Below are 27,922 nucleotides of genomic sequence, written 5' to 3' on the forward strand. Positions count from 1 at the left end.
ATGCATTCAGCTGAGAGGGGCTGCTAAACAGGTGACACCTAGTACAACAGTGGTAGGAAACGTCCCCACAAGCGGGGGCCTGGGAACCTGGGGAGAAAAACCAGTAGCCGAAATCCATTGCATCCAGGTCTGTGGTCTTAAAAAAAAAAACACCTTTCTCCCATCTAAGGATGATTTTAAAAAATTAACACAGAGGCTGGGTATGCTGAAGGGATGGGGAGGGGTGCAGACCATCTTCTACTTGTTCTTGGGTGCGCTGGCGGCTCCTGACTAGCATGAAAATTCATAGCGACAAGCTATGTCGCACAGAGTGAAATCGATCAGACAGACACAAGGAGAATCGAGTGTAGATTTGGGACAGCAATCCAACTTGATTTCTCAGATCAATCGTCCGCTATCTCAGCAGCGGTGACAGCAAGCTGGGACAAGAGGGCAGCCTGGAAAAGGAGGCTGTTCTTTAGATCAGAGGTGATTTCCTGGGCTTTTAGAGGTCATAAGATGCTCCAGTAGAACTATTGGCTTAGAACTGTCTAAGAAAACTATGATTGGATGATGGTGAGGATTTTTTGTTGTTGTTTCTGTTGTTAGGATTAAAATAAATTCAGGATGGAGGGAAGGAAAGGTAGGCATAGTGTGTTGATGTAATTCTAGCCTATACTAATTGAGGTATGGTATCTACAATGAAAAAGGTGGTAGCTTTTTAACTCTGCATTGGTGAAATCATATATGACAATGGCCAGACTGGAAGGAAGCAAGAGGATACCAGCTGTTTCATCAGATGAAGAACGGTTGAAAAAATTAGGAATTCTTAGCCCATTAAAGAGAAGGTTTGGCTGGTAAGTAATAGTTTAAGACACACTGTCATCAGTGAGAGAGATTGGATTCATCGTGAATGATCTAAAGGGAGGTAGGATAGATCACTGAGTAGAAGATTCAGGGAAACAGATTTCACTTCAACATCTCAAGGGCCTTTCTAAGATGCAGTCAGAGTTGTCCAAAGAAGGGATCTTTTGCCTCTGGAAGCCAAGAATTCCCCATCATTGGCGCATTCAGACATTGTTTGGCTAACTACTTGGTAAGGATGTTGTAGAAGGGAGTTAAGTACCAGGTGATGACTGTCTTGGTGACTTTTAAGGCCCCTTCCAATTAGGAATTCTTTATTTTCTACCTTCCTTAGGCAGAATCTCCTCTGAGTTTATATAATATTTATCGAGCTCCTCTCTGGGAGGGAAGGAGGGAGGTTAGAGCTGACCCTGTTAAACGTACTCTGGGCACCTGTGTCCCTTTTTTAGAAAGGGTTTCCAGAGCAGAGGGATTTTTCCCTTCTTGTGCTTATACTAATTATTATTCCTGTATTCATGGCTGACTTGTCAGATGCCTGCTTAGAAGAAATCCAAGATACCATGGTGGAGAATTATGTTCTCAAAAATGGATTCCAAATGAATTAAGTTGTTTTGTGTTTGTATGGGGAGGTTCAAGCACATAGGCATTTATCCATTGCCTGGATCTTTTTGAGCTAGAAGATCGGTCTTTCCAGTAAAAGTTTTGCTCTGTATGTAAGTGGAAGAGAGGAACATGAGGAAAGTATAAGAGTGTGGGGAGGAGACTATGGACGCACTCAGAAAGAGAACTGCAGAAATTCTACATGATTGGGCAGGAAGTGGGGCTGACAGTTCTGCTATTTGGCATCTTTCTTTCCTAATTGGGTAGCACAGAAGAGAGCAGCACTCAGACTCTGGGGGGTCAACGTTGGCCCCTCTGACGTCATCTGGTGGGCTGGGAATCATTTCTGAAATAGTGTAACCAAACATGTGCAGATCATTATGCCTGATTACATAAGCCCACCGCAAAAACTGGGCTGGAAAATGCCACTTGAAAGAGTCTCTCATTTTGCATTAATTTTTTTTCCCTGTGAACTGTTTATTTTATTTCTGGGTCTTTAAGACACGGGGTAAATGAATCAAAAGCTGATCATGATACAGTCTATTCCTTTGGTATCACTTTTAAGTTGTGCCACCTTGCAGGAGACTATGCTTGCGAGATGTATTTTTAGAGAGTGGTATTAGATGCCGAGGCATGTGTATGTGCAGAGAGGGGCACTGGCTGCTAGGAGAAATGAGAGAGAGAGAGAAAAGGAGGTAGACAAGAAGAGACAAGGACAGGAATGAAAGATTTGAGCCAATGAATAGAAATAAACAATGCCAAAACCCATGGCGGCAATGGAATTCCCAGCTGGGCTCTGGATTGTGTTTCATTCAGTGGAGGACATTTTCTGGGCAACCTTTATCTACTCCCCTGCCTGGATTTTCACAGCATTCACATCTTATCCAACCAGCGTCTATTTTAAATTTTGTAGAGTTCAGATGGCTTTCCTTTAACTAAGGCCATGTAGTGATTGGGTTGCAAGGCATGGTGGTAAGAGCCCTGTGGTGGGAGTTGGGAGACTCTGGTCCTTGTAACTCTCATGTGCCCATGGGCAGGCGTCAAACCTCGTCTTTTATAAAATGGGGCCAGTTATTCTCACTCTTAGTACCTTCATGACTGCTTTAGGGAAAATGAGAAAATAGGTAGGAATGGGCTTGGCAAAGCACAAGTTTTTCCACATGAATGCAGCATGAAAAGTTATAAGTGATAACTTTCTAATTTGACCTTTTTCCTCCTCTTGTGTGAGCAGTTTCCCCAGTAGGTAGTTCCTAGTGAGGACAGGTTAGGACACAGTTGTCACTTTTTTCTCTTCTGATGGAAAGGTACACTTTGAAAAGGATACAGAGTTGTACAAGGCCTAAGGACCCCCTTCCTTAGCCAGAGTGAGCATTAAAGATCCTGGGTCTTTAAGATGCAGGGTAAATGAATCAAAGGCTGATCATGATATGGTCTGTTCCTTTCATATCAATTTTAAGTTGTGTTAAATTATACCTTTTTGAGTGCTTTGTATTCTCAAGTGACAACGGGCAATGCTTACTGGGTTTAGAGTGGCTCTAAGTGATGGAGGGAGATTACTTCACTTCTCTGTCAGTTAGACAGACTGAAAGATCACTTAACTATCACATCCACTCTTTCGTTTCCCTTCCCACTGCCACCATCCTCGTTCTAGAAATGGTTCATTAGCTAGGCTATTGTGGTTATTTCCTAATTACCGTTACTGCCTTTAGTGTCTCCTTTCTCCTGCACACATCCCCAGAATTTTGTCATTCCTTGCCCAGAAATCAAGAGCACTTCTCTATTGCCCACCTAAGCAAGTTTAATCCCTGAGTCGGACATTTTCAGAGTCTTCCACGCTCCGGCCCCATCTACCTATCCATCCCCCTCACTCCCCAAATCACACTGACTCTCCCACACCCAGATCCTCCTGGCTGTTTGTCTTCTTCTCCTTAGCTCTCCTTCCCCTCTTCTCTCCACTTTATCACACACACACTCCCTTGCCTTATAGATATATGCACAGACACACTCAATCAGTCTTTGTCTTTCATTCCCAAATACGCATGTGGTCCCAAAATGCATATATTAGTTGCTCAAAACATGTTTGTTGAATGAATAAATCAAGACAAGCTACCACTGAATTAAAAAATGCCACATCTTATGTAACAGCTGTAAAATACCTAGTAATGATTTTTCTCTTAAATGCCTTACTAACCCACAAATAGACTATCTTTTTTAATTCAAAAAGCTTCTTAAGTCTTTCTTTTTGGAAAAAGTTTCTAAACTTTTTGACCAAGGCAGATTCTCTGAGAATTAAGAGTCAGATCAGCATTAAATAGATGAAGTTATAGAGTGATGATATTGTCAAGAGAATTATTCCTTTGAATTCTTTAGCGCCTTCTTTCCTAAAAGAATCCCCTTATCAAAACCTGCTTGTGGGGTAGCCATCTACATAGCAAGAGAACATCGTTTCTTTTTTTTTTTAATTTTATTGAAAAATAGTTGATTTACAATGTTGTATTAATTTCTTCTGTATAGCAAAGTGACTCAGTTATGCATATATGTATTCTTTTTCATATTCTTTTCCATTATGGTTTATCTCAGGATATTGAGTATAGTTGTGCTATACAGTAGGACCTTGTTGTTTATTCATCCTATATATAAGAGTTTGCATCTGCTAATCCCATACTCCCAATCCTTCCCTCCCCCATCCCCACTCCCTTTTGGCAACCACAAGCCTGGAGGACACCGTTTCTCATGGGGTTCTCACTGCTTTCTCTACCAGACGTGGGACTAGAACCTGCACAAACAGGTGGACAGTGGCAGCAACCTGAAGTCAGGAAACTTGGATCCTTCTTGTGGCTTTTCTTCTGGCGAGTCTCTTCATCTCTGTATCGTTGCTTCATCTGTCAAATTTATCCCATCAACAAGCTCTAAGGTCCTTTCAGCTTAGTAGTTCTGGAGTCCTACAAGTATGGTTTTTGATCCCTACTGTTCACTCAAGGGACACCAGGCTCAACTGTAGGCTCCTCTTTCCAGAAAACTCTTTCATTTGAGTTAGTCTCCGCCATCTTTTCTAGCCTACCCTATTGCTTCCCCTTTCAGTTGGATCTTGAGGGAAGGAGGAAGAGCTTGCATTACATGAACTTCTCCCTTTGAATTCACGGAGATTTGTGGTAGCAGAAAGCATTAGTCTTTAGGGCGAAATTATTTTTGATTATTTTAAAATGTGAGAGGGGGCTTCCCTGGTGGTCCAGTGGTTAAGACTCGGTGCTCCCAATGCAGGGGGCCTGGGTTCGATCCCCGGTCAGGGATCTAGATCCCACGTGCTGCAACTAAGACCCAGCGCAGCCAAATAAATAAATAAATATTAAAAAATAATAATAATAAATTTTTAAAAAATGAAATAAAATGTGAATTAAGGGAGTGAGTTCACTCCAGCCACATCTTAAATGTTGACAGATACCCCTATAAGATTGTCGTTATTCAAGAGATTAAGTGAAAATAGAAATAAAATGTTAGTGTTCTCTCTATAAAGGCAAAGTGCCATTAACGTCAGTTTATGACAGAAAAGTCTCATTGATTTTGCTTTGTGATAATTATAGTAGTGGAAAAATAGATATGAAGCTTTGATCTTTGTAAACCATAACATACGTGTTTTTATTTTTGTTTTTGCTTTCTCCCATGTTAGGCAAAGGGACAAAAGGACATTTACAAAGAAAATAAATAAAATACAGAATCATTGGGACAAAAATAGAGAACTATTTAAGTGAACACGTTTCAGGCATTTAGACATCACAGGGGTTACTTGGTAATACTTGGCCACCTGCCGTCATTTTCATTTTTTCTTAACTACTTCTGAGAGACCTCCTTCCACTTAAAGTATATATTAATAAGATGTTGCCACATGTGGACTTGTAAGACTGGAGAGTGAGGGTGATACTTAAAATCATATGCAGATCTTTAAAAACTCACTTTAATTATATGAAGTTTTAATTGTTCTACCAAGCTGAATGTGAATTTTGAAGATATTAAAACATATTCAGATGTGCTCCCAGTTAGTTGCCTTTGGGTACCTTCTGGTGCTGCAGCCAGGAACCAGTGAACAGCCCCAGTCTGGGGGGTAAAGGGAGTGAGGATAGGCTTGAACATGGTAAACCAATCTCTGCAGGGTTGAAGGCAGCAGTACAGAGTAGATGGACTCCCACCTTCCAGAAGCTTATAAGCCTGGCTCTCCCTGATGACTGAGCCAAAGGGAAATAGAGTAAGTCCCTTTAGCTTCTTACATGATGAGGCCTTTCAGCCTTAATACCGTATCAACTGAGCATTCGAGACTAGAACAGCATTTTATTTGAGCCCACAATAGTTGGAGAAGCAAAAAAAAAAAAATCCCAATATTGTAATTTCATATGCAATCCACTGTTTTTCACCAGCTGCCAGGTGAAAGTCCTTAAAGGTACAGAAGATGAATGAGGCCAGATCATTCAATGGCATGTTCAAATATTCATGCATTCCTGTATTCATTAATTCATTCATCCATTCCTTCAATAAATATGTCATCAATAGCATTTTTGACCTTGGGGAATGAGGCTACATCATAATATATCCAGGTCAAGTTGGAGAAACCCTGATGCCAATCAAGATGTATTTTAACTTTCAGTCTCATTCAACACTTTATCTGTGATTAGGTTTCCTGTTCTTGGAATACTAGGACAAGGGAGCCAATCAACTTTGTAGTTTAGGAGGGAATTTGAAATTAAGCTATATAGCAGAAGAGAGGAATTCAAGACCAACCAGCAATAGTTTGAGAAACCTACTCCCCGGTGCACAAAAAAGCCATACCATGGACTTACAATAAAATAAGTATCCTTCTGTGGAGATTCCTTATCTCTTTGTAGAAGTAGAAGTAGTCACAAAGAATTTTCTTGATCTCAAACCTAGTGACACAATCACTCCAAACATGATCACATTTATAATGTGTGTACACATCTTTCACTTCTGCCACTTTCTGCCTGTGTAACTGTGGACAAGTCACTTTCTCTAGATAAGACTCAGTCTCCTGTACTCTAAAAAGGACACTTGAGCTGGATGATGTCAAAGGCCTCTTCCAGTATCCATGTTCTACTTATAAGCATGATGTTTTTCCATTCCCAAGAAAATACAAGAGGAGAGGAAATACTTCAAAGCTATAAGGAAAAGATAAATTTGTGTTTTTGGAAATAGTTCTGTCTCTGACATGACAATGACGCCATGCTGTTTTCATTGGAATTGATGTGTTACAGCATCCTGTCCAGTTGGGCCCACATTTGTCCTTGCAGCCATGCTGTCCTTGGGCTAGGATTGAGTTAGCTGTTCCAGACTCAAGTCGACCCCGCCTTCTGCTCCATAAAGAAAAAAAAAAATTACAACCTCAAAAGGGCAGTTTGTTTTTGTGGTTACTCCTGAAAGTGGCATAGCCCTTTTAGACCTCAGTAAATATTAAGCTAATTAAATTGGCTGAATTTAATTGTGGGGAAAAGTTAGTATTGATTTCAGAAGATGACCCTCTTCTTGCCCTCTGGGAAGGAGTTCCATGTTCTTAGACAAGTTTGTTTTCAGAGAAAATATTAGATCTCTTTTTAAGAAAATCCAATTGTTATTTTTAACTTTGGTACATTTAAAAAATCTCTACTTATACCTGGCTCTAAGTGAGTTTTGGGAAATTCTATTCCACACCTTTAAATATTAAGTATTTGGATCCCTAAATATTCTCCAAATTCACAGATATATAAGGCAGAAGGCATGACTGACTTGAGTCGGGAACAACTAACCAGGTTAAGTAAATGAATAAGTGCTTTATTTGACAGATTTATTGAGAACCTTGTGATATCCAGTACCAGGAATGCAAATATCAATAGGATATCGTTCTTACACTCTGTAAAGTCACAGAAAGCTGGAAGGACTGGGAGTTACCTGGTTCAGTCCCCTGCTTCACTGAAAGGGAAGGACTACACCACCTTTATATAATCAATATAATATGATTTTTAAAGAATTTGGGGAATGGCCATCATAATTTCCAACTCTGTCCGCCATTAATTCATCTAACCTAATAATTTTTCAAGCCTAAGCCAGACGTGTCTTTGAACTCATCTTGACTTGAACCTTTCTACATTTCTATAAACTCTCTGGGGCTTAGAGAGTTCCAGTCTCTGGGAGTGTGGAAGCCAGCCTCAGCCGACCTGTAGACCTTGAGGATACTCCCTCTGTAAGAGGATGAGGTTCTCATGAGGGAAGTTTCAGATCCCTCTCTCACCAGAGCTCAGGAGTTCTAGAGAGAACCAGCGTAACTACTGAGGGTTCTGTGCCTTTTTAGAGGGGTAGAAGAACAAAAGCACAATTAATTACATGCTTAAAGTTCTGAGGATAACTTGAGCCTCCACCATTATCCATACTAAGAATACTAATTCATAATAGTTATTGAGTACCCTAATCCAGTGTCTTTATAAACATTCTCATCTCCATTTTATGGATAGAAAATGGAGATTCAGAGAGGTTAAGTAGTTTGCCCAAAAGTCAAATAGCCAGTCAGTGATAGAGCCAGGGTGTGGACCAAGATTGTCTAACTCCAAAGCTTCTGTTCTTTCCCTTTATCCAGATGGACCCTTGAACCTCTACATCTTACACTTAATGAAGGGAGGTGTCAAGAACCTTACAGTAAGAGAATCCGTTATGTTTCCTAGTAATAAATATTTTGGAGCCTGGCTGATATGGGAAAGAACTATAAGAACTCAGTTATGACTATTCTGTTATATATCCTTTCAGGGTAGCATATAGAAGGCTTAAGACTGGTTGGTTCTTTTATTAAAATTAAATCTAAAACGTATATAGTAAATCCTTCCCTGGATATAGCTTACTCTTCACCACTATTATGTCATATTTGGCTAGCCAACTTAGCCAGGGACCCAGTGATCATACACAAGAGGGAAGAGAGATTTTAGATCAAGTGTCTCTTCATGGAGAGATTTGATGGTTCACTAAAATAGATGGCAAGACTGTTTCAGGAATCTAGGTACCAAATATCAATAGAGGTTTTGTTTTGTTTTGAAGTTTTAATTTGGGGGCAGTGAAATGGAAGAAGAGGAAAATTTTGTGTGTTAACTTAATAAATTATACATGTTAAGTAATGGTTTTGGAGGATGGAAGATCAGCAGTGAAGAGACTGGGACATTAACTATAGAAGTAACAGTTTTTCCTAGGCCAACAGAAGAGATGAGAAGGAGCCACCTTGCTTCACTGGGCCAGGACTTCTGTCAAGTGGCCCCCTTTGTCGACACTTAATACTTGGCATTTTTAATAATTAAAAAGAATAAAAATTTAAAAGAATAAGTTAAAAGAATAAGTGCAACAGGTACAAGGGTAATAGATGAATAAAACTAGAAAAAATAAATAGAAAAAAATAATGACAAATATTAAATTTAAAAGATCCCGGAAATAAGAAGGACAGAGAATTAAGAAGAAAGAAGGCAATGGAATGATAAAAAGGCAAGAGATGGATAAAATTGCATGTGAAATGGCAAAATGGACATTAAAAGTTATTATGACATACAAGTAGCAAAGAGGACAATAACAACATAAAATAAGCTAGAATGAGTGGTGAAAATAAATAGCCGCTTCTAAGAACATACTTCCAAAGATTATAAAACAGATCAAGTAGTAATAAAATAAGGAAGTGATATTAAGCAGTAAATTAAAGAACAATTATAAAACAATAAGAAGAGAAAATTAACAGGCTAAAATGACATTTAATAATTGTATTAATAACTAACACTTTCTGACTTCTTCCCATGTGTTAGGCACTTTACATGCATTAACTTATTTAATTCAATTTTATTAAAATAATTAGGACCTTAACAATGTAAACAAAAAAAGTTTAGTGAGGGATAAAATCAGGCATCAGAACAACAGCAATAAAAAAAAAGTCTAAAGGTTAGAAAAAATATACCTATGGGTGTCAATTTTCATTCCTTGTCTGGAGTGATTGTTTTTGCTGTTAAATCACCAAGTACCTTCCCTGGTACTTCTCTAGATTACATGTTCAAGAAGTGCCTGGCACTGTAAATGTTGGTTCTTTACCCCTCTTGTCCTAGTAAGCTTGGCCTTTCCTAGAGACAATTGCTAGTGGTTAAAATTCTCAAGCAGTAGAATCCATGGCCCGGAACCTGTGGCAGTGGGAAAACATCTCATAATCCTACCCATTTTACAGGGTTTAGATCCGGATTATCTTCTCCTAGAAGTTCTTCCTAGTTCCTACATAGTACTTAGTGTGCTGGGCTTGGAATGGGAGTTCTTCTCTGATTCTTTTCTTTACTTCCTCTCAGCCGTAGGTTTCTGAAGAGGATTCTAGTTTGTATCCCAGCCTTCCATTCAGACTTGGTACACACTAGGTGCTTAATGCATACTTTTTGAAGTGAGCCTACTTGAACCTATTGTCAAGAGGTTTTTCTTTTCTTTCTTTCTTTTTTTGAAAAACCAGCAACCAACTTGTGTCTGGATTTTCTGCCTGCCTGGAACCCCTACACATTTTTGGGTTTCTGTGGTCCAGAAAGAGTCTCTCCCATAAGACAATGGCTTTTTCTTCTTTTTCTCTCTATTTATCATATCCCAGTACCCATCTTTTACCTCCAACTTCCATATACCTTATACCCAATAATCTTTACTAATTCATGGTAGAACTCTTTTATGCATATGTTCAGGGACCAGGTATCTGTTGCTGTTTCTTCTCTTCCCCATACTTTTCTCTGGGGCAGGTGTTGTCTCTGAAGACTTGAGCTTGATCTACAATTCCTTCATTTATTCATTCATTCATATTCACTCATTCGATCAGCAGGCATTTTCTTGGAATTTACTATTAACCAGTTGTGTTGGGCATTGGGATAGGGAAAATTAAAAAGAGATCAAATGCTTCTTTTCAAGCAACTCTCCATCTTGTCTAAGTTGATTGCTATGTTTAACCTCCTTCCTTTGACCTTAATTTTTGTGTAATGGGAAAAACAACTGATTAATACTCTTGACAGGTAATTATATTTTGAAGAGAGTTGTGAAATCACCTGCTAACGCACTATTCTCCAGGCAGAAGAGTCCCTCTTACCTCCATCTTTCTTCCTCAGACTTGGATTTGACCATTAATTGCACTGGTCTTTTTTCCAATGAGCTGTAGAGGTTGGCCACGACCTTTCAAACACACAAGACAAAGACCTAAATTAGATGTGGACTTTCCTTCCTACACTTTGTTTAAGTTTTACATTTACTTTTTTTTCTGATTACAAATTAATATTTAATGTAGAAAATTTGGAGAATGCAGGAAAGTCACAAAGAAGAAAATTACTGCTAACTTTTTGCTTGGCAGCCTCCTAGCATTTTGTGTCTAAGTATGTTTTGTGTGGGTGTAGAAAAGTTAGGATCATATGGAACACATCATTTTGTAGCCTACTTATTTTACTAAAAATATATTATGAATATTTTCCATATCATTAAACATTCTTCTCTAACTTATTAAACATAAGTTTAATAACTGCATAAGAGCTTGTTACCGGGAAGGTCCGTAATTTATTTAATCAGTCTCTACTGTGGAACATTTAAGCTGTTGTGTTTTTTTTTACTATTATTAATAACACTGTGGTAAACATCATAGTACAGAAAATTCAGTGCATATTTTGTATTATTTCCTTGAATAAATTCCTAGAAATGGAGCTGCTAGATCAAAGGGTATGAACAAATCTAAGGCCTTTGTGATGTGTTGTAAACTTTTTTCCTGGAAACTCCTATTAATTTATGGTTCCTACCAGCGTTTTTGATCCTTCCCATTTCCTTACATTCTCGATAACAATGTCTTAGCAGTTTTTCAGTCTTTTTCAATTCACATTATAAAGTGCCATCTCATTTTTAGTTTAATTTGTATCTCTTTGATTTACTAATGAGATTGAACATTTTTCATCTGTTTGTTAGTCTTTTTATGCATTCTTGAAATGCTCATGTTTTTCTTATTGATTTCTAAGAACTCTTACACAAGAAGGGTATGATTCCATTTCTCGCTTGGCCAATATTTAGAAAATAGAGAAAATTCTATTTCTCAATGGAGGAAGACTCAGGAGGAATAAGGCCCCAGGATTGTTATCCTGGGAAAACTAAAGGCAGATCTATATGTGATACTGGTGGTGATCTTAAAAAAAAAATTAACCCTGCAATCTGAACTGGTTTGACATTTTCTGTATTTCTAGTGTATGAAAAAACTCAGGACTATAAAATAGAACCCAAGAATTGTCTAAAAGAACCTAGAGATACATTAGTCAGTCAAAACTTTCCTTGAAGATTTACCCTACGTCTAGTATTCCCCTAAGTATTAGGAGTTGCCAAATAAGTCATTGGCTAGTTTATAGCCAGGTTGAAGAAATAAAGCTACATATAATTTAAAAGTTTTCTTATGACCTTAGCTAAACTTAGGTCTAAAAAATGGTCTTTTGAGTGCCTAGATATTCTCTCATATTTTGGAGGCTATATCTGTCTCCTTGCGTCTTCTTTTACCATCTGAAAGGTAGCACATTCTTCTAGATGATTGAATTTTGATGTCTCACCATCATCACTCCCCTCTGCCCTTCTCATTCCCTGGCAGAACACATAAAGAAAAGCCAAGTCAGACTCCTGAGCCCACAGCACAGCTGAAGATTTCTACTGCAGAGGTTGCTGGGACGATCTAAAAGGAATAAAATTAAAATGAAAAAAATCAACCCAGTCTTATACTTGGATGAGAATCTCAGAATAAAAGAGGATATCCCCCAGCATTCTGGGGTGGTGTCAAAATAACTCAGAATTCTTGAGTACGTAGTTTCCAAGCACTTGCCTTCATTTCATAGGTACACAGAATTCTCAAAACAACAGTATCATTCCCTAAATAAGGCACAGTAGAGCCTCATGCCCCATTCTAGCACGTTCCCCTCAACATTCTCTGTCTGCCTGTACCCCACGACTTCCCACCATCTCTCCCTCCTACCCTTCTGTTAGCTGTAATGACCCTGCAAACACTAAATGGCATTTGAGTGCATTAAGCAGCAGACTCTCCGGTGACATAGCAATTATGGCTCTGAAATAGATTTGGTGCGTCACGGAAGATAAGGGTTTTGAAAGTTTCTGTTGTGATTATAGCCTGTAACTCCCACAAATAATAGGCTTCAAAATAAGAGGCTGCCAACGGAGCCTTTGTGGCTTTGTCTCAGTGATGGCACGTAAATTGCTATTAATGTCCTAAGTGTACTTGAATATGCCAGTCTTTGGGATGTGAAGTTGGCTCGGTGTCTCTCTTTACGCGACATGTCATTGTTGGTCTGATAATCTGGGGTAATTGCTGTCTCTTGGATGGTCAGGAAAGTGTAAGAGGATTTAGCTTCCTGTGTGATGGTAAATAGCCTCAAGGTTTACACCACAAGTTATGTGTGTGTTCCGTAGCTAGCCACCGTTTCTCGTTCAGGTGTGTATACAATTCCTGTGTGTACCCTTAGATAATAGCCTTTCAACAAAACCACGGCAAAATCAAAGTTTATGAAACTAAAATGAAGAATCTGGAGCTGTCTGTATCAGCCAATCACATAATTTATACTGAGAGTAAAAAAAATACCCTTTGCTTGAATTTTTCAGATTTGGCTATATGAGTAAATATAATTATCTATTGTCTTATAGAGCTACTTTTTTCCAGCATCTGCAGCATCTGTGTGTGTATGCACATTTTTTAGGTGCCATAAGTATTTTCTGAACACGTATTAGCTCTACATCAGTATGATAAAGTGTGTGGAAATTATGTGTGTTTTTGTGCAGTGTGTGTGGATGTGTGTAAGTGTGCGTGTGCTTTAGTTTTGCAGGCCTGGATGTAGAGGATGTTTATTCAGATATAAATAGTTTTCTGCACTAAGACACCTCTATTTAGCTAAAGCAAGCTGAGCTTATTTTTCTTTGTCTCTGAAAAGTTAAATAAAACACATTTGAAGTTTTCACTTCCTGTATGTACATTTAGCCTAAGGCCCCCCTAAGTCTGTGGAACATGGAAACATTATATGTAACTGTCCTATTTGCACTTTGAGCAGAAATCCAAAAGCATCCCAGCCTTAAACTTGGAAATGTACACTACCTTGTATCCTGTGCAAGCTAGGAAAGGTTCAACCCAGACCATCCTCTGTGTCTCAAGTGCCTTACATGGCAGTGTTAATTCTGGGCCTTCACAACAGATGAATTAAGGAAGGATGAAGTTAAGAAGGTTCCAAAATAGATCTTGATCGTGGAGTTGACCTATATGTGCATGTACTTCAGTCGTGTGGCGCTGAGAGCTGGCAGGATGGTGCACTGTGATGGTGCTGTAATTTTGCAGTTGGATTTTGACTGAGTGCCCTTGACTGCATGCCAGATACAGTTGGAGATAATGACTTGTAATAAGACAGTTCACATTCATACCAAGTGAACATGGATCAGGGTTACCATCTGACTATACAGGTCTCAGCCCAGGACTTCGCATCGCCAGTGTAAGGTAAACTGTATTAACTAACAAGGTGGTACCACACACAGTGATGTCTCAGAAGTATAACCCCCGAGGAATACAGTTTGTCTTGTCCAACACCAAGTTTGCTAAGGTGGATTGAGGCTTGAGAGTAGAAGGTATTAGAATCCCCTGAAAAAATTCTCTGAGGCCAGTCTTGTGGTTCATAGGTTCTAGCACCTTAATAAACAGCACATAGATTCCCAGAAGGTGAACTTAAGAGCATGAGTCATCTACCTTCCTCCCTGAGATCAGTAGCAGCCATGCTCTGCACTTCATGCACCCCAAGCTTTTGAAACCTGAAATGTCCAGAAGCTGTGGCATATAGTAGGGACTAAGTTTGGCAAATTCTAGTTTCTGAGTCGTAGATTCCTGGCCTGAGAAGAATAGATGTTCATACTGAGTTTATGTACCATTATATATTCATCAACCAAAGTAAGAGAATTATTATTACGAGTATTACATAACTACAAAGTTACAATGTGTACCAGCATACAGGTGGCCTTACAGACACAGGGACAGGCACAAAAAGAAGCTATCAAAGCATTCATTTCTCTATTTGTTCAACTCAAGTACTTATTTGAGCAATTGCACTATCAGACATGATCCTTGTCTTCTAATGGCTTGTGGTTGAATGATTTATCATCTTACTTAAGATAAAAATCAAAGCCTGCAAGTCTTGGCATGATCAAGCCATCGCATTCTCCAAGCCCGTCTTGCTGCACTCGCCACTCTGCTCCTATGCTCCATTCTTTCAGGCCTTTTTTCAGTTCCTTGGAGCCTTTGGACAGGTTTCTCCTTCTGCCTAGAAGGCTTTTTGCCCCACTCTTTACTTGTCTATTTTCTGTTCACTTTTAGGCTGACTTTCCAGAAGCCCCAACTTCAGTGAGGTCCCTGTTCCTCTGTCTCATAGCATTTATTACCATCTGGAATCTGTATTTGTTCTTTTGATATGTTTTGAATGTCTATTTCCCACAAGTCAGCAAGCTCCATGAGGGCAGACACCACATTTTTAAAAAATGTGTTATATCTACCACAGTATGCCTAGTACATAGTATGAGGTAGGCACTGAACACATATTTGTAGATTTTAAGAATTAAAGGATTGCAGCTAATAAGATCTGGTGCTTGCATGAATATTTACATAAATAAAAGCTGCATGTGGTTAAATGTCAACATGAAAGGTCAAAAGGTCAGTGGTACCAGAATGTAGAGAAGTGGGTGATGGTTTGCCCTGAAGCGACTTGAAGAAAGGAGGTAGCCCTCAGGCTGGGCCATGAAAGAAGATATGGACTCCTAGAGACCAGAGAAGGGGGTAGGCAAAGGCAAAAACCTCTCACTTGACTTCTCTGTAGAGTAGGAAGGAATCTCACTTTGGCAGTGAGAAATCTATTATTTCTTCAGAGCAGCTTAAAGTACTAATGTCTGTCCTCTACCAGGAATGGCTAAGGGTACTACTGATCATTCTTAACCTTCACGGCAAAATCTCAGGGCTCAAGAGGCTGTGGTGGGAAGCAGACTAGCAAGGGGTGTGGTGGTGTATGGGTGTAAGGTCACCAGGGACCGACCTAGTGGTAAGTGGCAATCAGAGAGGATACCCCCAATAGGCAGGGGACCATGGCAACAGGAATCCTAGAGCCAGCGGCATGGGATAATCCAGACAGAAGACCAACTTCAGGGAAATGTGATGGCAGGCAGTAGTTGGTGGGCTGAGGTTCCAGAGAAGGATTTCATTTACAGGAGCAAGTCACTACCTCATTCTTTTTTTAAAAAAATTGAAGTATAGTTGATTTACAATGTTGTGTTAGTTTCAGGTGTACAGCAAAGTGATTCAGTTATACATATATATATGTATATGTTCTTTTTTCAGATTATTTTCCCATGTAGGTTATTACAAAATATTGAGTATAGTTCCCTGTGCTATACAGTAGGTCCTTGTTTATCTATTTTATACATAGTAGTGTATGTATGTCACTCCCTCATTCTCAAATGAACTGTGATAAATAGCAGGACACTAAGCAGAAGCTAGGCAAGGGCTTAGTAGAGATGGTCACAGCCACAAGAAAGACATTCCCTGTATGAAGATACAAGTGCAGAAGGTCAAAGCAAGGAAAGCAGCAAAATTTATTCTAGCCAAACTAGGCTAGAATAAAAAATTTTTGGCTGAGAGTACATGTTCTTCCCAGACAGGGTTTTACCCAGATTTAGCAAATGAAAATACTGCATGGGACATGCTTACACTAAAAAATTATTTGTTCTTTATCTAAAACTCAAATTCAACTGGGTATTCTATATTTTATCTGGCAATTCCTTTCCCAGGTCCCATGGTGGAAGCTCTACCTGCATGTGGGTCTCAGCCCTCGAGAGACTAAAGATGGGCAAAGACCTACAGGCCACATTGGGACTATGTCTATTTTGTACATTTGTCTGATTCCCAGGACACCTGAGGTGGTGACTAGGAGACCATTCCAGATGCAGGGTGGGATATCTTCCTGCTCCTTGTGCCCTGTGGAGAACACTCCTTGTTAAGATGGAACTGCAAGAGGCAGTATCCAATGTTTTTCTCAATTGCTTTCCCTAAAAAGAAAACAGAACAATATAAATATGAATCATAGTTTCTTGTCTGAGATAAGCTATGAAATACCAGATCTCCTTGATGCCTACTTATTAGCAAGAGAAACGTTCATTTCCTGGGTGTAAAAGTTACCTTGAACCCTGGTGCTACCTCTGCTTTGCATCTTGAATATTTTCTAGGTATACACAGCTCTTTACATGTAGTCAGACTGAACTGTGGAGGTCAGGGACCTGATACCCTTCTCTATGTCCATACCCACAATGGAGGATGGATGTTACAGTGCCATTAAATGTTTATTTACTTCTTCTTATGTTCCTCCAAGAGATAATTATTAAAATCTATGCTGTGTCAAGCACCATGGTAGGAACTTTGGAATCAAAGATAAGTTCCATAGCCCTGTTCTCATCATCCAGACATGTGAAAGAACAAATGCAATATGGCATCACAGGTGCTGTGATAGAGGTACATCCTGGCAGGGAGGTGCGGGCTTGGGGGGGAATGACCTGGAGTGCTTATAGGAGGAAGAAAAGTTGCCAGGGGTCAGATACAGGTGCAAGGATACTTAAACTCAGTCTTGAAAAAGAGCCAAGGCAAGAGTGGCAAGTAAATGGATGAGTGGGGCACTGTATTCAAGGGGAAAGAAACAGGCATGAAATGGCAGCTCTGTTATGGGAATTTCTAAGTACCCTGATATGGTTGAAGTATTAAACATGAGCATTGAGTTGAAGAGTCAGCAAGGTCCAGGACATGATAGACCTGATGAGGACATTGAACCTCACCTTGAGTCCAGTAGGAAGCCATTGAAAGTTTAAACAGGGAGGTGACTTGATCAAAACTACATTTGTGAAAGATCACGCTGAGGGCAGCTCCAGAGAGAACTGTAGGGGTGCCAGAATAGGCATGGGTCTGTTTACTGTTGTAAAATTTCCCAGGGAAATTTTGAATCCTTTGTCCCTAAGGGGGCTTTCCAGTAGCATTTTTTCATCCCAGAGCATCTCTTGGGAAGTGCTCACAGTATAATCTTGGGAAAAGTCTATGCATATCAGGAAGACATAGCTCTGTCTTGATGGAACAATGTTGGATCTAGGGTTTGACTCCACTGTGTGAGCTGATGTCTCCCCTGATAAATGGTGGCTGTGTGTGTGATTGTATGTGCAAGTGTGTGTGTCGAGAGAAAGAGGGAGAGAGGATGCATGCATGTTTCTTTGTTTTTCTTCCTGGCTGGCCCCGCCAGGGCCTGGGTTATTGAGGGCCTGGAGCACGTCCACCTCCTCACCCTTGCTGAAGGCATTGCTGGTAATGGCATCTGGCCCATATGCAGATCAAGCTCAACTTGGTGCTGACATCAGCCGGTTTGTGGCACCTCAGTGTATTTCTGGGTTGCAAATGAGAGTTTCTTAGTGCCAGGCTCGCTTGGGCTGTCACATCAGGTGATGAATTCTCTGCATCAACCGTGTACTGCTAAGGTAAGCTCAGAGGAAGAGCGGGAAAAAGAGCAGGATGGGACCAGCGGTTCTCACTCAGCCCAGCAGCCGCTGCTCTGGGCAAAAAGGGGTACTGGCTCTGCAACAACGAGGGAGAGGCAGGTGGCCCCCTGAGTTCTGGCTCGAGGAGGGCAACAGAGGAGAGGGAAGTCAGGGCTTAAGCTGCAGTTGGGTGCTCCTGTGTATGTCAGGAGGAACCGTGTGGGTTTTGCCATGCACCATCGCTCCATCCCCAGCTCCACGGCTAGCTTCCTCTACCTCCTCTGATAGGCGTGCTTTGCCTTATCCATTAGATGGGATTCTGGCAAAATGTGGCGTCTATCAAGTTATGTGGGTAGGATAGAGAGTAGTCATTTTTGTTCCTGAAACATTTTGTTCCCAAATGCCTTGAATTTGTGTTTTGAAAGTCCAGATTTTCTTAACTAGGAAATCTACTGCGTTTTGTCCTAATTCTATATTCTATTAGCTTCCTCTTCATGAGGTTCCAGGTCAAGCCTGCTGCTGGCTTAGGTTTCCCCTGGTGGAATTAAATGTTACGCAAGTCTTGCTTCCCAGGCCACAGGCTACAGAATTAACCTTAAAGAACTGGGTGTAAATGTGAACTCTCTCCCATTATGGATGCTTTGAGATAAAAAGGGCATATTTGGCTTTACAGATTCCCACCCCTGTATCCCCTCAGGGTGGTTTCCAACAGCAGCATTTTACAAAGTGACTGTGTCCCTTTAAAGGCTGGTTTGCATCGGAGAGTGAAGGAGGAAGTTGGGGTGCAGAAGAAAAATTAAAACAGAGGTCTTATTTTCCCGCCACCTCACACGGTTGTTAATGAGACCATCTTTGACTCTCACTGTTCCCAGAGATAAATAAACACACAAAGGCGGTGTTTCCTACTTAATATTCACCCGCAGTGGAGGAAGAGGGAAGGAATTGCTCCCCGGGTTAACGTGGCAGTAAGCGAGGTCAGCTGTTTCCCAAGACGGTGCAGCCTCTGAACGTCTTACATTAAAGCTGGAATGATACAGCTGAAACAGCCGAAGTGATTTACGGGAAAGCCGGTTAGGGTGGATTTGCTCGCCGTTTCTGATCTCATGGAGGCTTTAGCAGCAGCACGAGCAGCAGCAGACAATATGCCATGGTAGAAGGCACCTCCAGAGAAAAGGATCCTTCAACATTTCCCAGTGTTAGACTCGTTTGTTCTAAAAAGTACTTGCATTCATCTAACTTGAAACCCATAGGCTACAGTGTCCTGAATTTAGCAAGAAATCAAGGGTCATAGCTGGGATATCCTGGGGTAGGGTGACCCGGGACTGAAAGTCCCCCATTCCATTAAATCCCGGAGTCCTGGGCAAACTGGGGCTGGTGGTCACCCCATCTGAAGTGTGTGTGCATATGTGTCTGTGTGTGTGTTTGTGGATGGAGGGGGAGTGAAGAAAAGGCAGTTAAAGAGATTTGTTTTCTTTATTTTTAATAAGGTTTTTTAAGGTTTTATATACTCTTCTTCACCAGGCCAACTAGCATAACTAAAATGCTGGTTTTGGTATCAGGCTGCACTAATTCCTGTTTCCACCATCTGTGAGCTCTCTCTCCCCTCTGGCATCCTGAGCACTGGTCTGAGAAAACAGAACTTTTGAAGGAAAGAGATCAAATGTCTGCTGTTTGAGTTATTTCAGCTCAGAGATGACTCAAAAAGAAGTCTCCTAGAACCTTCTGGTCAATATACAGTGCCTGCTAATTCCCTGCTAATGAAACACCACAGAGCTCATTTTTTTTTACTAATGGCTTCATTTGGGGCACCACTTACTGTTATTTTAATGGAATTATAGTATGGCTCAACAATGGTAGTGGTGGTGATTTGTGAGCAATGTAATGACATGCCTTTGTGCCATGTGCTATGACATGGACACTAGCTGCTTTAGAGAGCTTCCTCCCCTACTTGTCTCATACCAGGTCAAGTCTAAGATACATGACATTTTTCCTCTTTTATAAACACCTCACTCTCTGCTTTATGATGTTGTGCTTATGGAGCTCCTGGAAAGTTTCCTAAAATCCCATGCTACCCAGCAAACACACACACACACACACCCCTTCCAGTCTATTTAATTAGTGAGTTAATTTATTTATTTATCTACCTATCTGATAAACATACACATATTAAAAAATTATTAGGATGCATATCAAAATGCTAAGAGTAATTATCTCTGGGTAGTAGGATTATGGCTATTGTACTCTTTGTTCTTTACAGTTCTCCTATTTTCAAATATGATATTGCATGCATAATTGCAAATATTGTATTTGCAAATATCCTATAAGCATATCTTACTTTTATCGTCAGAAAAGATAAATGATGCTAAAAGATTTTCTTCAGGGAAAAATAAACAGAACCATGATTCTCAATCAGCCTAAAATGGTACCAAAAGAATACATGTGTTTTTGGTTGAGAGGGGAGGCTAAGTAAGATATTGTCACTCTGGTGACCAACCTAAATGTGGAAATTGAATGAATTCTTTTCTTGATTCTGATCATACTACAGAGTCTTAGGCCCCGAAAGATAGCAAAGCCTCCTGTTATAAGAGAAAGAATTCTCATTTTCCCCTCATTGTCCTCTTTCTAATCTCTCTTTAACAAACAACAGGGGAAATGGCCTCCAACAGAAAAGGGGAGTGGGTAGAGCTGCCTGACTCAGTTAAGAGATGAGATTTGAACTTGAGAGCAGTTAGTCGTTGATCCAAGATTGAAGGGCCGTGTTCCTGGCATTGCCCAGGATGACCTTTTGCCCGCTTAGTGTCCAGATCTGTTCTTAAAATGAGGTGTGTGGGGAAAAACCTACCCTCATGCTGAAGTAACTGGTGCGAAGCTGCTCTGAACGAAAAGCCTGGCTTTCCTGGGAACATTGGAGCATCATTTGGGTGAGCTAACGACAGAGAGAGCCAAACGGATGAAAAGGGCAGAGAAAAAGGAGCCTGATTCAGAGGTTAGGAAGCCTGTGTTCTGTGTCTCAGTTGGAATCCAGAAGCCTGATTTTCTCTTACGCCTGTGCTTTCTTATGAATGAAACGTGAATGGATGTTTGCTGGCACCTACAAGGGTGCCAGCCATGCTGCTAAGTACTGTGGATTATACTAGGGTGGAAGCTGTGGTCCCTCCCAAATGAAAATAATAATACCTACCCCAGGTACCCCCACCTACTTCAGGGAATAAAAGGAAAGTACAGTAAAAATAATTTACCAGGACTCCCTAAAACCTGGTCTGTTCAGTATTAACATTTCCAGCCTTAAGAGTCTATTAACTTCAAAGGAACCCAGTGACTGGGGAAAAGAGGCCTTTTAGCACATTTACAGTTCAGTGCTTTAAAATATGTAAACAATCATGAATCAACCACTGTAGCAAATCATTCTTCAGCTATTTAATGGTGGGGTATTTTTTGAAAGGGGTGGTCGTTAAAACAGATCCTTTTAGGACACTTTTATTGTTTTAATGCATCTGGATATAGAGTCTTAGAAGATGATCTACAAATACAGATCAAACTTGTAGCTTCCTGTCTTACCACCTTTTTAGATATAGTCACACAGACCAGTCCTTATGGTGTTGGCACCATTGTTTTACCTGTTTTATTCGTCTGATCACCCGCTTTTCAAGGCTCACCTCAGAGAATCCCTCCTCCATGAAGCCTTTGCTGATACTGCATCAAGAGGAGATACTGCCTTCATTTGAAGCTTCATGACAACTGGGCTGTACCATGTATTAGGTTCTGCCTGGCATTATAGTTCATTCGTCTGCTTGTCTCATCCCCATCCTTGAGGACATGAACTGTATCTCATTCATCATTATACACCCTTGAGCAGCTAGAACAGAACCTTGCATAGAACAGGAGCCTGGGATCCCATAATACAGGGGGCATCCAGAGCTGGAAAGGACCTGAGAAAGCATTTGAGCTAATCTTTTAATTTTATTAAAGGGGAACCCAAGGCCAAACAGGGGGAAGTGCTTCGCCAGAGCCAATAGCTAATTGTTACCAGGGTCGGAGCTAGAACTCGGTCCCTTGGCCTGTAGGACAGCTGCTGTCATCCTAGAGCACACAGAACAATCATCTGGTGGCTTGGACTGAACTACAAAGCCTGTGAGAAGTGAGAGGTGCTAGCTAGTACTGTGTCCAGAGGCTCGCTGGGAAGAGCGAAACTCATCTGAGGGTGGGGGAGGTGGGCGTTATCGACCACAATCCTAGCCGCCCCTTGGATGAGTGTTCCCGTGTGCCAGGCACTGTGCTCGGCCCTTTACCCAAGTTGCCTTATTGTCATTGTCTGCTCAGAACAGCCACCCGATGATCTCAGAGGACTGACTTCTCTCCCTTTTTCCCTTCTAGGCTAATGGAGGTTGGCAGGATGCTACTACCCCTTCATCAGTGACCTCCCCTACAGAAGGCCCTGGCAGTGTTCACTCTGATACCTCCAACTGATCTCCCAGCAGTCGCATCCCGGCTGACCCTGTGCTCCAGTCGGGGCCGGGCCAGGAGGGAGGGTTTCTCAACGCTGAAGCGGTCAGACTGGAGGTCGAAGCAATCAGCACACACAATAAGAGTCTCCTTCTCTTCTCTTCTTTGGGATGCTGTTTCAGCCAATCTGGACACTTCTTTATACTCTCTTCCCTTTTTTTCTGGGTAGAAGCCACCCTTCCCTGCCTCCAGCTGTCAGCCTGGTGTCCATCATCTTCCCTGCCCCTTTCCCTCTGTCCTAGACTCCCTGGGTCCCTGCCCTCTATTACATCCCTGAAGGATATTTTCAACAATTAGAGGAATTTAAAGAGGAAAAAAAATACAAAGAAAATAATAAAAGTGTTGGTATGTTTTCATGCTGGTGGTTTGAGGGGCCAGACTTACCTCCCTCGGATCCCTTGCTCCCTCTGTTAACAGGCAGTCCTTCTCTGTTTCTCTCGTTACTCTCACTACCTCTTAGCAGGAATACGCCACATTGCCCTGCTCATTCCAGGCCGCCCTGCCTCCTCTTGCTCTAACCTCCCCGGGGGCGATTCTGATTAGAATACAATTCCTCCTCTTCCTTCTCAGCCCCAGGTATTCTTTGGGGGCTGCCATTGCTGGGCTTCTAGAAGTGCCACAGTTTCTGGTTTCACCTCTGCTAGGTTGGTCCCCAGCAGGAAGTCAGGCAGCAAGAGAAGGCTCAAGGAACAAGAACGGCAGAATTCCTAGAGGCTTTTACATCTTCCCAATAACAGCTCTTGGTTTCAGAGGGACAGTCTCTGGAGACTGTGCAGTAAGCGGTGTTCAGAATCTACTGCAAAACCAGGTCTGAGTTAGGCATGGTGGTGAATGCATCACTACGGAGTAGAAGGTTCTTATCCTGCAACACTTTACCTATCCCCTTTCTCTCTCTCTCTCTCTCTCTCTCACACACACACACACACACACACACACACACACACACAAGCATACAAACGTAGGCATGTGCACAGCCTCACACATTTCATTTGCCCCAAATCAGGCACGTGCCACATTCAAATACCTATATTAGTAACCATAGCATTATACCTTGTGAACCCAAGAGAGGGAATTAACAACTCTGAGTGAAGGTCACTGACACAGAGAAGCAGCATGTGCCTGGGGCTTCCAGGCCCCCAGCATGCACACACCAGAAAGACATACACAGGACTTGATCATGATGAAGGCCAGGTTTCCAGTATAAACTAATCCTGTTCTCACCACCTCTGGAGCTCTCAGGGAGCCACACACAGTACTTACAAAGTCTACAATGGATTTGGTTCTGTTTTGTTTTTGTGTTTATGTTAGGGACATTGCATTAATTATCCAAAGTGTTATATGGCACCACATTCTTGTCCTGGAGGAGAAAGATGTATAAGAACATGGCTTGGGCAAACATTTTGCTTGCTTACTTTGAAGACCTGAGAGTGATGGGGAGCAGGGAGGTCATGCTTTCAGTGAAATCATCCATGATTTTTATTCCCTGGTAATATCTGAGAGTGAAGAGTAGGTACTAGAAAGCTGTCCTCATGTCGCCTGTGCACACATTCTTCATAGCCAACTGTGCCAGCAATAAACATGGCAGCTCTGTCACTTGATTAAGTGGGAGGTGGTCAGATCTCTTGGTGCCTCATTTTCTTCATCTGTAAAATGGGCGTTATTATGCCTGGCTCACCAAGAGGCTTGTGAGAGGCAGAAGTTCATTTCATTCATATCCAATCTGTAATTGTGAAGTCAGGGGAAGAAGCATCCCTAAGATAAACTGGTTCATGCCACATAGGGACAATAAATGGTTTTCCTGGTCTAACTTCTGGTTAACATTAGTACCCTGAGGTCATCAGCCTGATGACAAAGAGAAGGGTTAGTGTTCTTCCTTCTGTTTGTTTGTTTTGGTCTGCTTGTTTCTTAGAATAGAGATGTTTCTAAATTGGAAAAAATGGGACCTGGTTCTCTTAGCTTGTACTTGAATCCAGTATGTAGCCTTGTAACTACTTAGTCCCTGTCACATCTACTATGTTTGGGAGGCCTCCGGGAGAGGTATAAGACCCTGAGGGGTGAGAGTGGCCAGCTAACAAGGTCATGGACATTCTGCATGACACTTCAGTAATGATTAGAAAATGTTCCTGTGTGTGGGTGTTGGGAGGTGGGGGGTTAACCTAAGGAACTAGAAGGTATGTGTATTTGAAGGAAATGCAAAAAGTAAATATTTGGCAAGATGGCATTATGCCTGGATGACTAAGATCAGTAGAAAAACTTTCTTCTAACCTGCGCCATAATCAGATCAGGGCTTGGTAAAGAGGATTCCTGGAAGAAGGCATCTTGTGACCATTCTACAGTGATTAAAACCAGTGGAGAATTTTGTCTGAGTGGCAGGGATCTATTGAAACTACCCACAGAGGAATATGGTGGGATCGTATCCCCCTGATTAAGGGCAAAGTACAAAAGGGACACAAAAGGGTTCTCTTGGAAACAGGAAGAATGATTCCAGATTTGGGTTGAATGATTGCCATTTTAAGTTAATGAAAGCGATCAGAGCAGTGCTACCTTTGCACAGGCAGTTTCTCTCCCTGCAGCAGTTTGCACTGATCACCTCTCACAGCATCTTCCCCACCTAGCACTTCACACAGTGCTCTTCACATCCAGTACCTTTCCCACGATTTCCCCTCCTCGCCTACGATCACATCCAACGTGGCGGCCACCACATCTCTTTGCATTAAGCGAAGCATGAGAACACTGGCAGCGGAAGGATGGGGATGGAAAGTAGTGTGCCTCTGGAAATACAGCTCCCTGGGAATTCGTATTAGGTCAATCCTACAGATACCGAAATGTGCCCCAAGACTCCTTCATTTTCTGATGGAAGTGGGAGCGCTCTATTTTCCCTGGCAGATTTCCCCTGAGAAGTGATACTAGCCCTAGGGTTTGCCCACCTTGTAACTCTCCATCACATCCTCCTTTTCATCCCTAACTCCTCCCCCTGGCTTGGAATTGACTCCTGTGTGGTACTTTTGCCAAGTGACACCTTTACATTTATTTTTTATTTTGCTGTGGTGGTGGTTCTTTATTTACCGTTTGCCTTTTCTCTCACATATCTTCCCTGCCCCTCTTTCCTTCTGAGTTTTATTTTTCTGCCCAGAAAAACCTGACTTCGATACCAAAAAAAGATGAAACTACAGAAACTCAAATTTAAAAAAAAACTTAAAAAAACACAAAAAAATACTCAACGATTCTTTCAGCTTTATTAACATTTTCCATTGTTTCTTGCGACTCGTGTCTCGTTCTTTGTAGTATTGATGATGAACATTTGATAATGAATGTTCTTGTATATTCAGATAAAGAAAAAAAACCAAAAAAGCGGTCTGAATTTAATAGTGTTTATAATAAAAATTTTAAAAATGACCCTCATAGCACGCAAAACAGGATGGGGAATTTCCCCTCTTCTTTCTGTGACAATGCACATCATTCCTGCATTAGTTTTTAACACCGAACTACCTACATTCACCATTTCCCCCATTTTTCTTTTATTTTCTTGCATTTGTGAATTAGTTCAAGAATGCTAGAAAAGTGTCGAGTTGTGCACATCCATTTCCTGTTTCACAATGTTTAAAAGTGACAGTAATTCATTTTGTAAACTAAAAAAAAAAAAAAAAGGTTGGAATAGTGAGCATAATAGGTACAGCCTAACACGTTATTATGTTTATTAACTTTGAGACCCAGAAATAAATTCTTTTCTTTTCTTTCTTCTGCTCTTTAAAATATAAAAAAGAAATTATGTTTTGTTTTGTGTTATTTTTGGTTTGTTTATGGGGGGGCTTTTTTTAATTGTCAGGATTATGGTCTTGCTGTTTTTATTCCTTAAATATGTATTTGAGGTGATGTGAAAAAATGACATTTGTGGAATAGGCTGTTTCCTTGTACTTCTGTTTGCTTCAGAATTCAGTTGACTTCAAAGATCAAGCCCACAATGATTCATATTTTTCACCTGCATTTTTTGGAGTGTGTGGCATTCTTGCAATCCCTGAGAAAAACAAAGGCAAGGACTTGAGTTTTCTTTTTAGCCCTTTAGCAATTCAAGGAATTGGTCCAGGGGACCTTTTTATACTGTAGGGAAAGGTTTTTGCCTTGGTTGATTGTGAATGACACAATAAAATGCTTTCTTTTCTTTCTTCTTGATTAATAACAACATTCCACAACTCTTTTCAGCTAGAGAGGATTTTTTTCTTCCAATAGAATCCCACAGGAGATCCTGGTGGGATGTGCACCATTGGCTGAGTAGACTAGATCCAGGAAGCCAACCTAGAGTCATTTGGCCTACTGATCTTTTGAGCCAGACTCAGTGCTGTTGTTACAGTGCTGAGCAGTTACACCTGATTCATTGGCAGTGCGCCTCTTATTAACCTCTGATTTAGGCAGCTGATTAAAGCAAATTGTCAAACTGGCTTGATTTGGAATGTTTTTGTTAAGTTAGGGGAGAAAAGAAAGCAATATTATCTGGAGGAAGCTTAATTTAACTGTTTTTCATTCAACAGATGATTAAGCATTCAGAAAGCAGCCAGAACCCAAGCAAGAAAAGTTAAGAACACTTTAGGAAGTGTTTCTACCCAAACGCTTGCACTCTTGTTTTTAAGTCATAACAAAATAATGACAAGCTTTTCACATCACCTTTATGGTTTCAATCCCTAGCTCAAAGCTTTCTGGAATCTTTTATTTTTTTGTAAACTTTTTTTTCCTTTTGTTAAAATTAATAAAAACATTCAATGTTTTCCCCCTTTTCTCTCTTTTTACTTCTTTTCTTTCCTTTGGCGTTTTCAATTATTTTGAAGTGCTTTCCTTTGGTTTTTGGTTTTATTCTCCCGCTCCCCCTCCCCTGTTCTTATTATTCAGAGTATAAACCTGCAAAGCTCTGCTCTGTTTTGGTTTTGAAAGTTTAAGCTTTCCTGCTTCTATGAGAGCACAGGCTTCTGTCCCTTTTGATTCCAACTGAAATTTTGTGTTCTCTAATGATACTAACACGGTGTAGGTTTTACAGTCTCCTAATTTGTACTGGTAATGCATATTCCAAATAAATAGTTTCTTTTGTTGCAAAAAAGCATACTTGTATTTTGTGTAAATTTATACCTGCTGGAAGCTTGTCTTTCCCCAAAGTAAGACATGGGTTAGTGTGGCTTTAAACTGTGACCCTCATCATTTTAAAGTCTACATTGACAGTGGGGCAAATGACCTTGCATCACTTACCCCGAAGTAAGAAGGAAGGGAGGGAGGGAGGGAGGGAGGGAGAGAGGGAAAGAAGGATCTTTTATGTGCAAATATTAGCTGTGCTATAGGAAGGCAGAGCACCCCATCTTGTCTGCTTGTCTGTGATTAGCTCCCATCCACCAAGCACCAGTTAAAATATCAGGGTGATGTT

General features: G+C 40.9%; 1 protein-coding gene across 2 annotated transcripts in view; it reads left to right on the forward strand.

The window, feature by feature from the left end:
• Positions 1-27,604, forward strand: part of PBX1 (PBX homeobox 1) — a 281,478-nt gene extending 253,874 nt beyond the window's left edge. Inside the window, exon 9 of one of the 2 annotated variants that reach the window (XM_082612858.1) lies at positions 22,390-27,604. In XM_082612858.1, coding sequence (XP_082468984.1) covers positions 22,390-22,482 — 93 coding nt within the window. In that variant the 3' untranslated portion in view covers positions 22,483-27,604. The remainder of the gene's footprint in view (positions 1-22,389) is intronic. The other variant, XM_082612859.1, reaches the window with a different exon arrangement.
• The last annotated feature ends 318 nt before the right edge of the window (positions 27,605-27,922 follow it).

This window comes from Mesoplodon mirus (assembly GCF_964341445.2).
Source record: "Mesoplodon mirus genome assembly, chromosome: 3".
Classification (NCBI taxonomy): Eukaryota; Metazoa; Chordata; class Mammalia; order Artiodactyla; family Ziphiidae; genus Mesoplodon; species Mesoplodon mirus.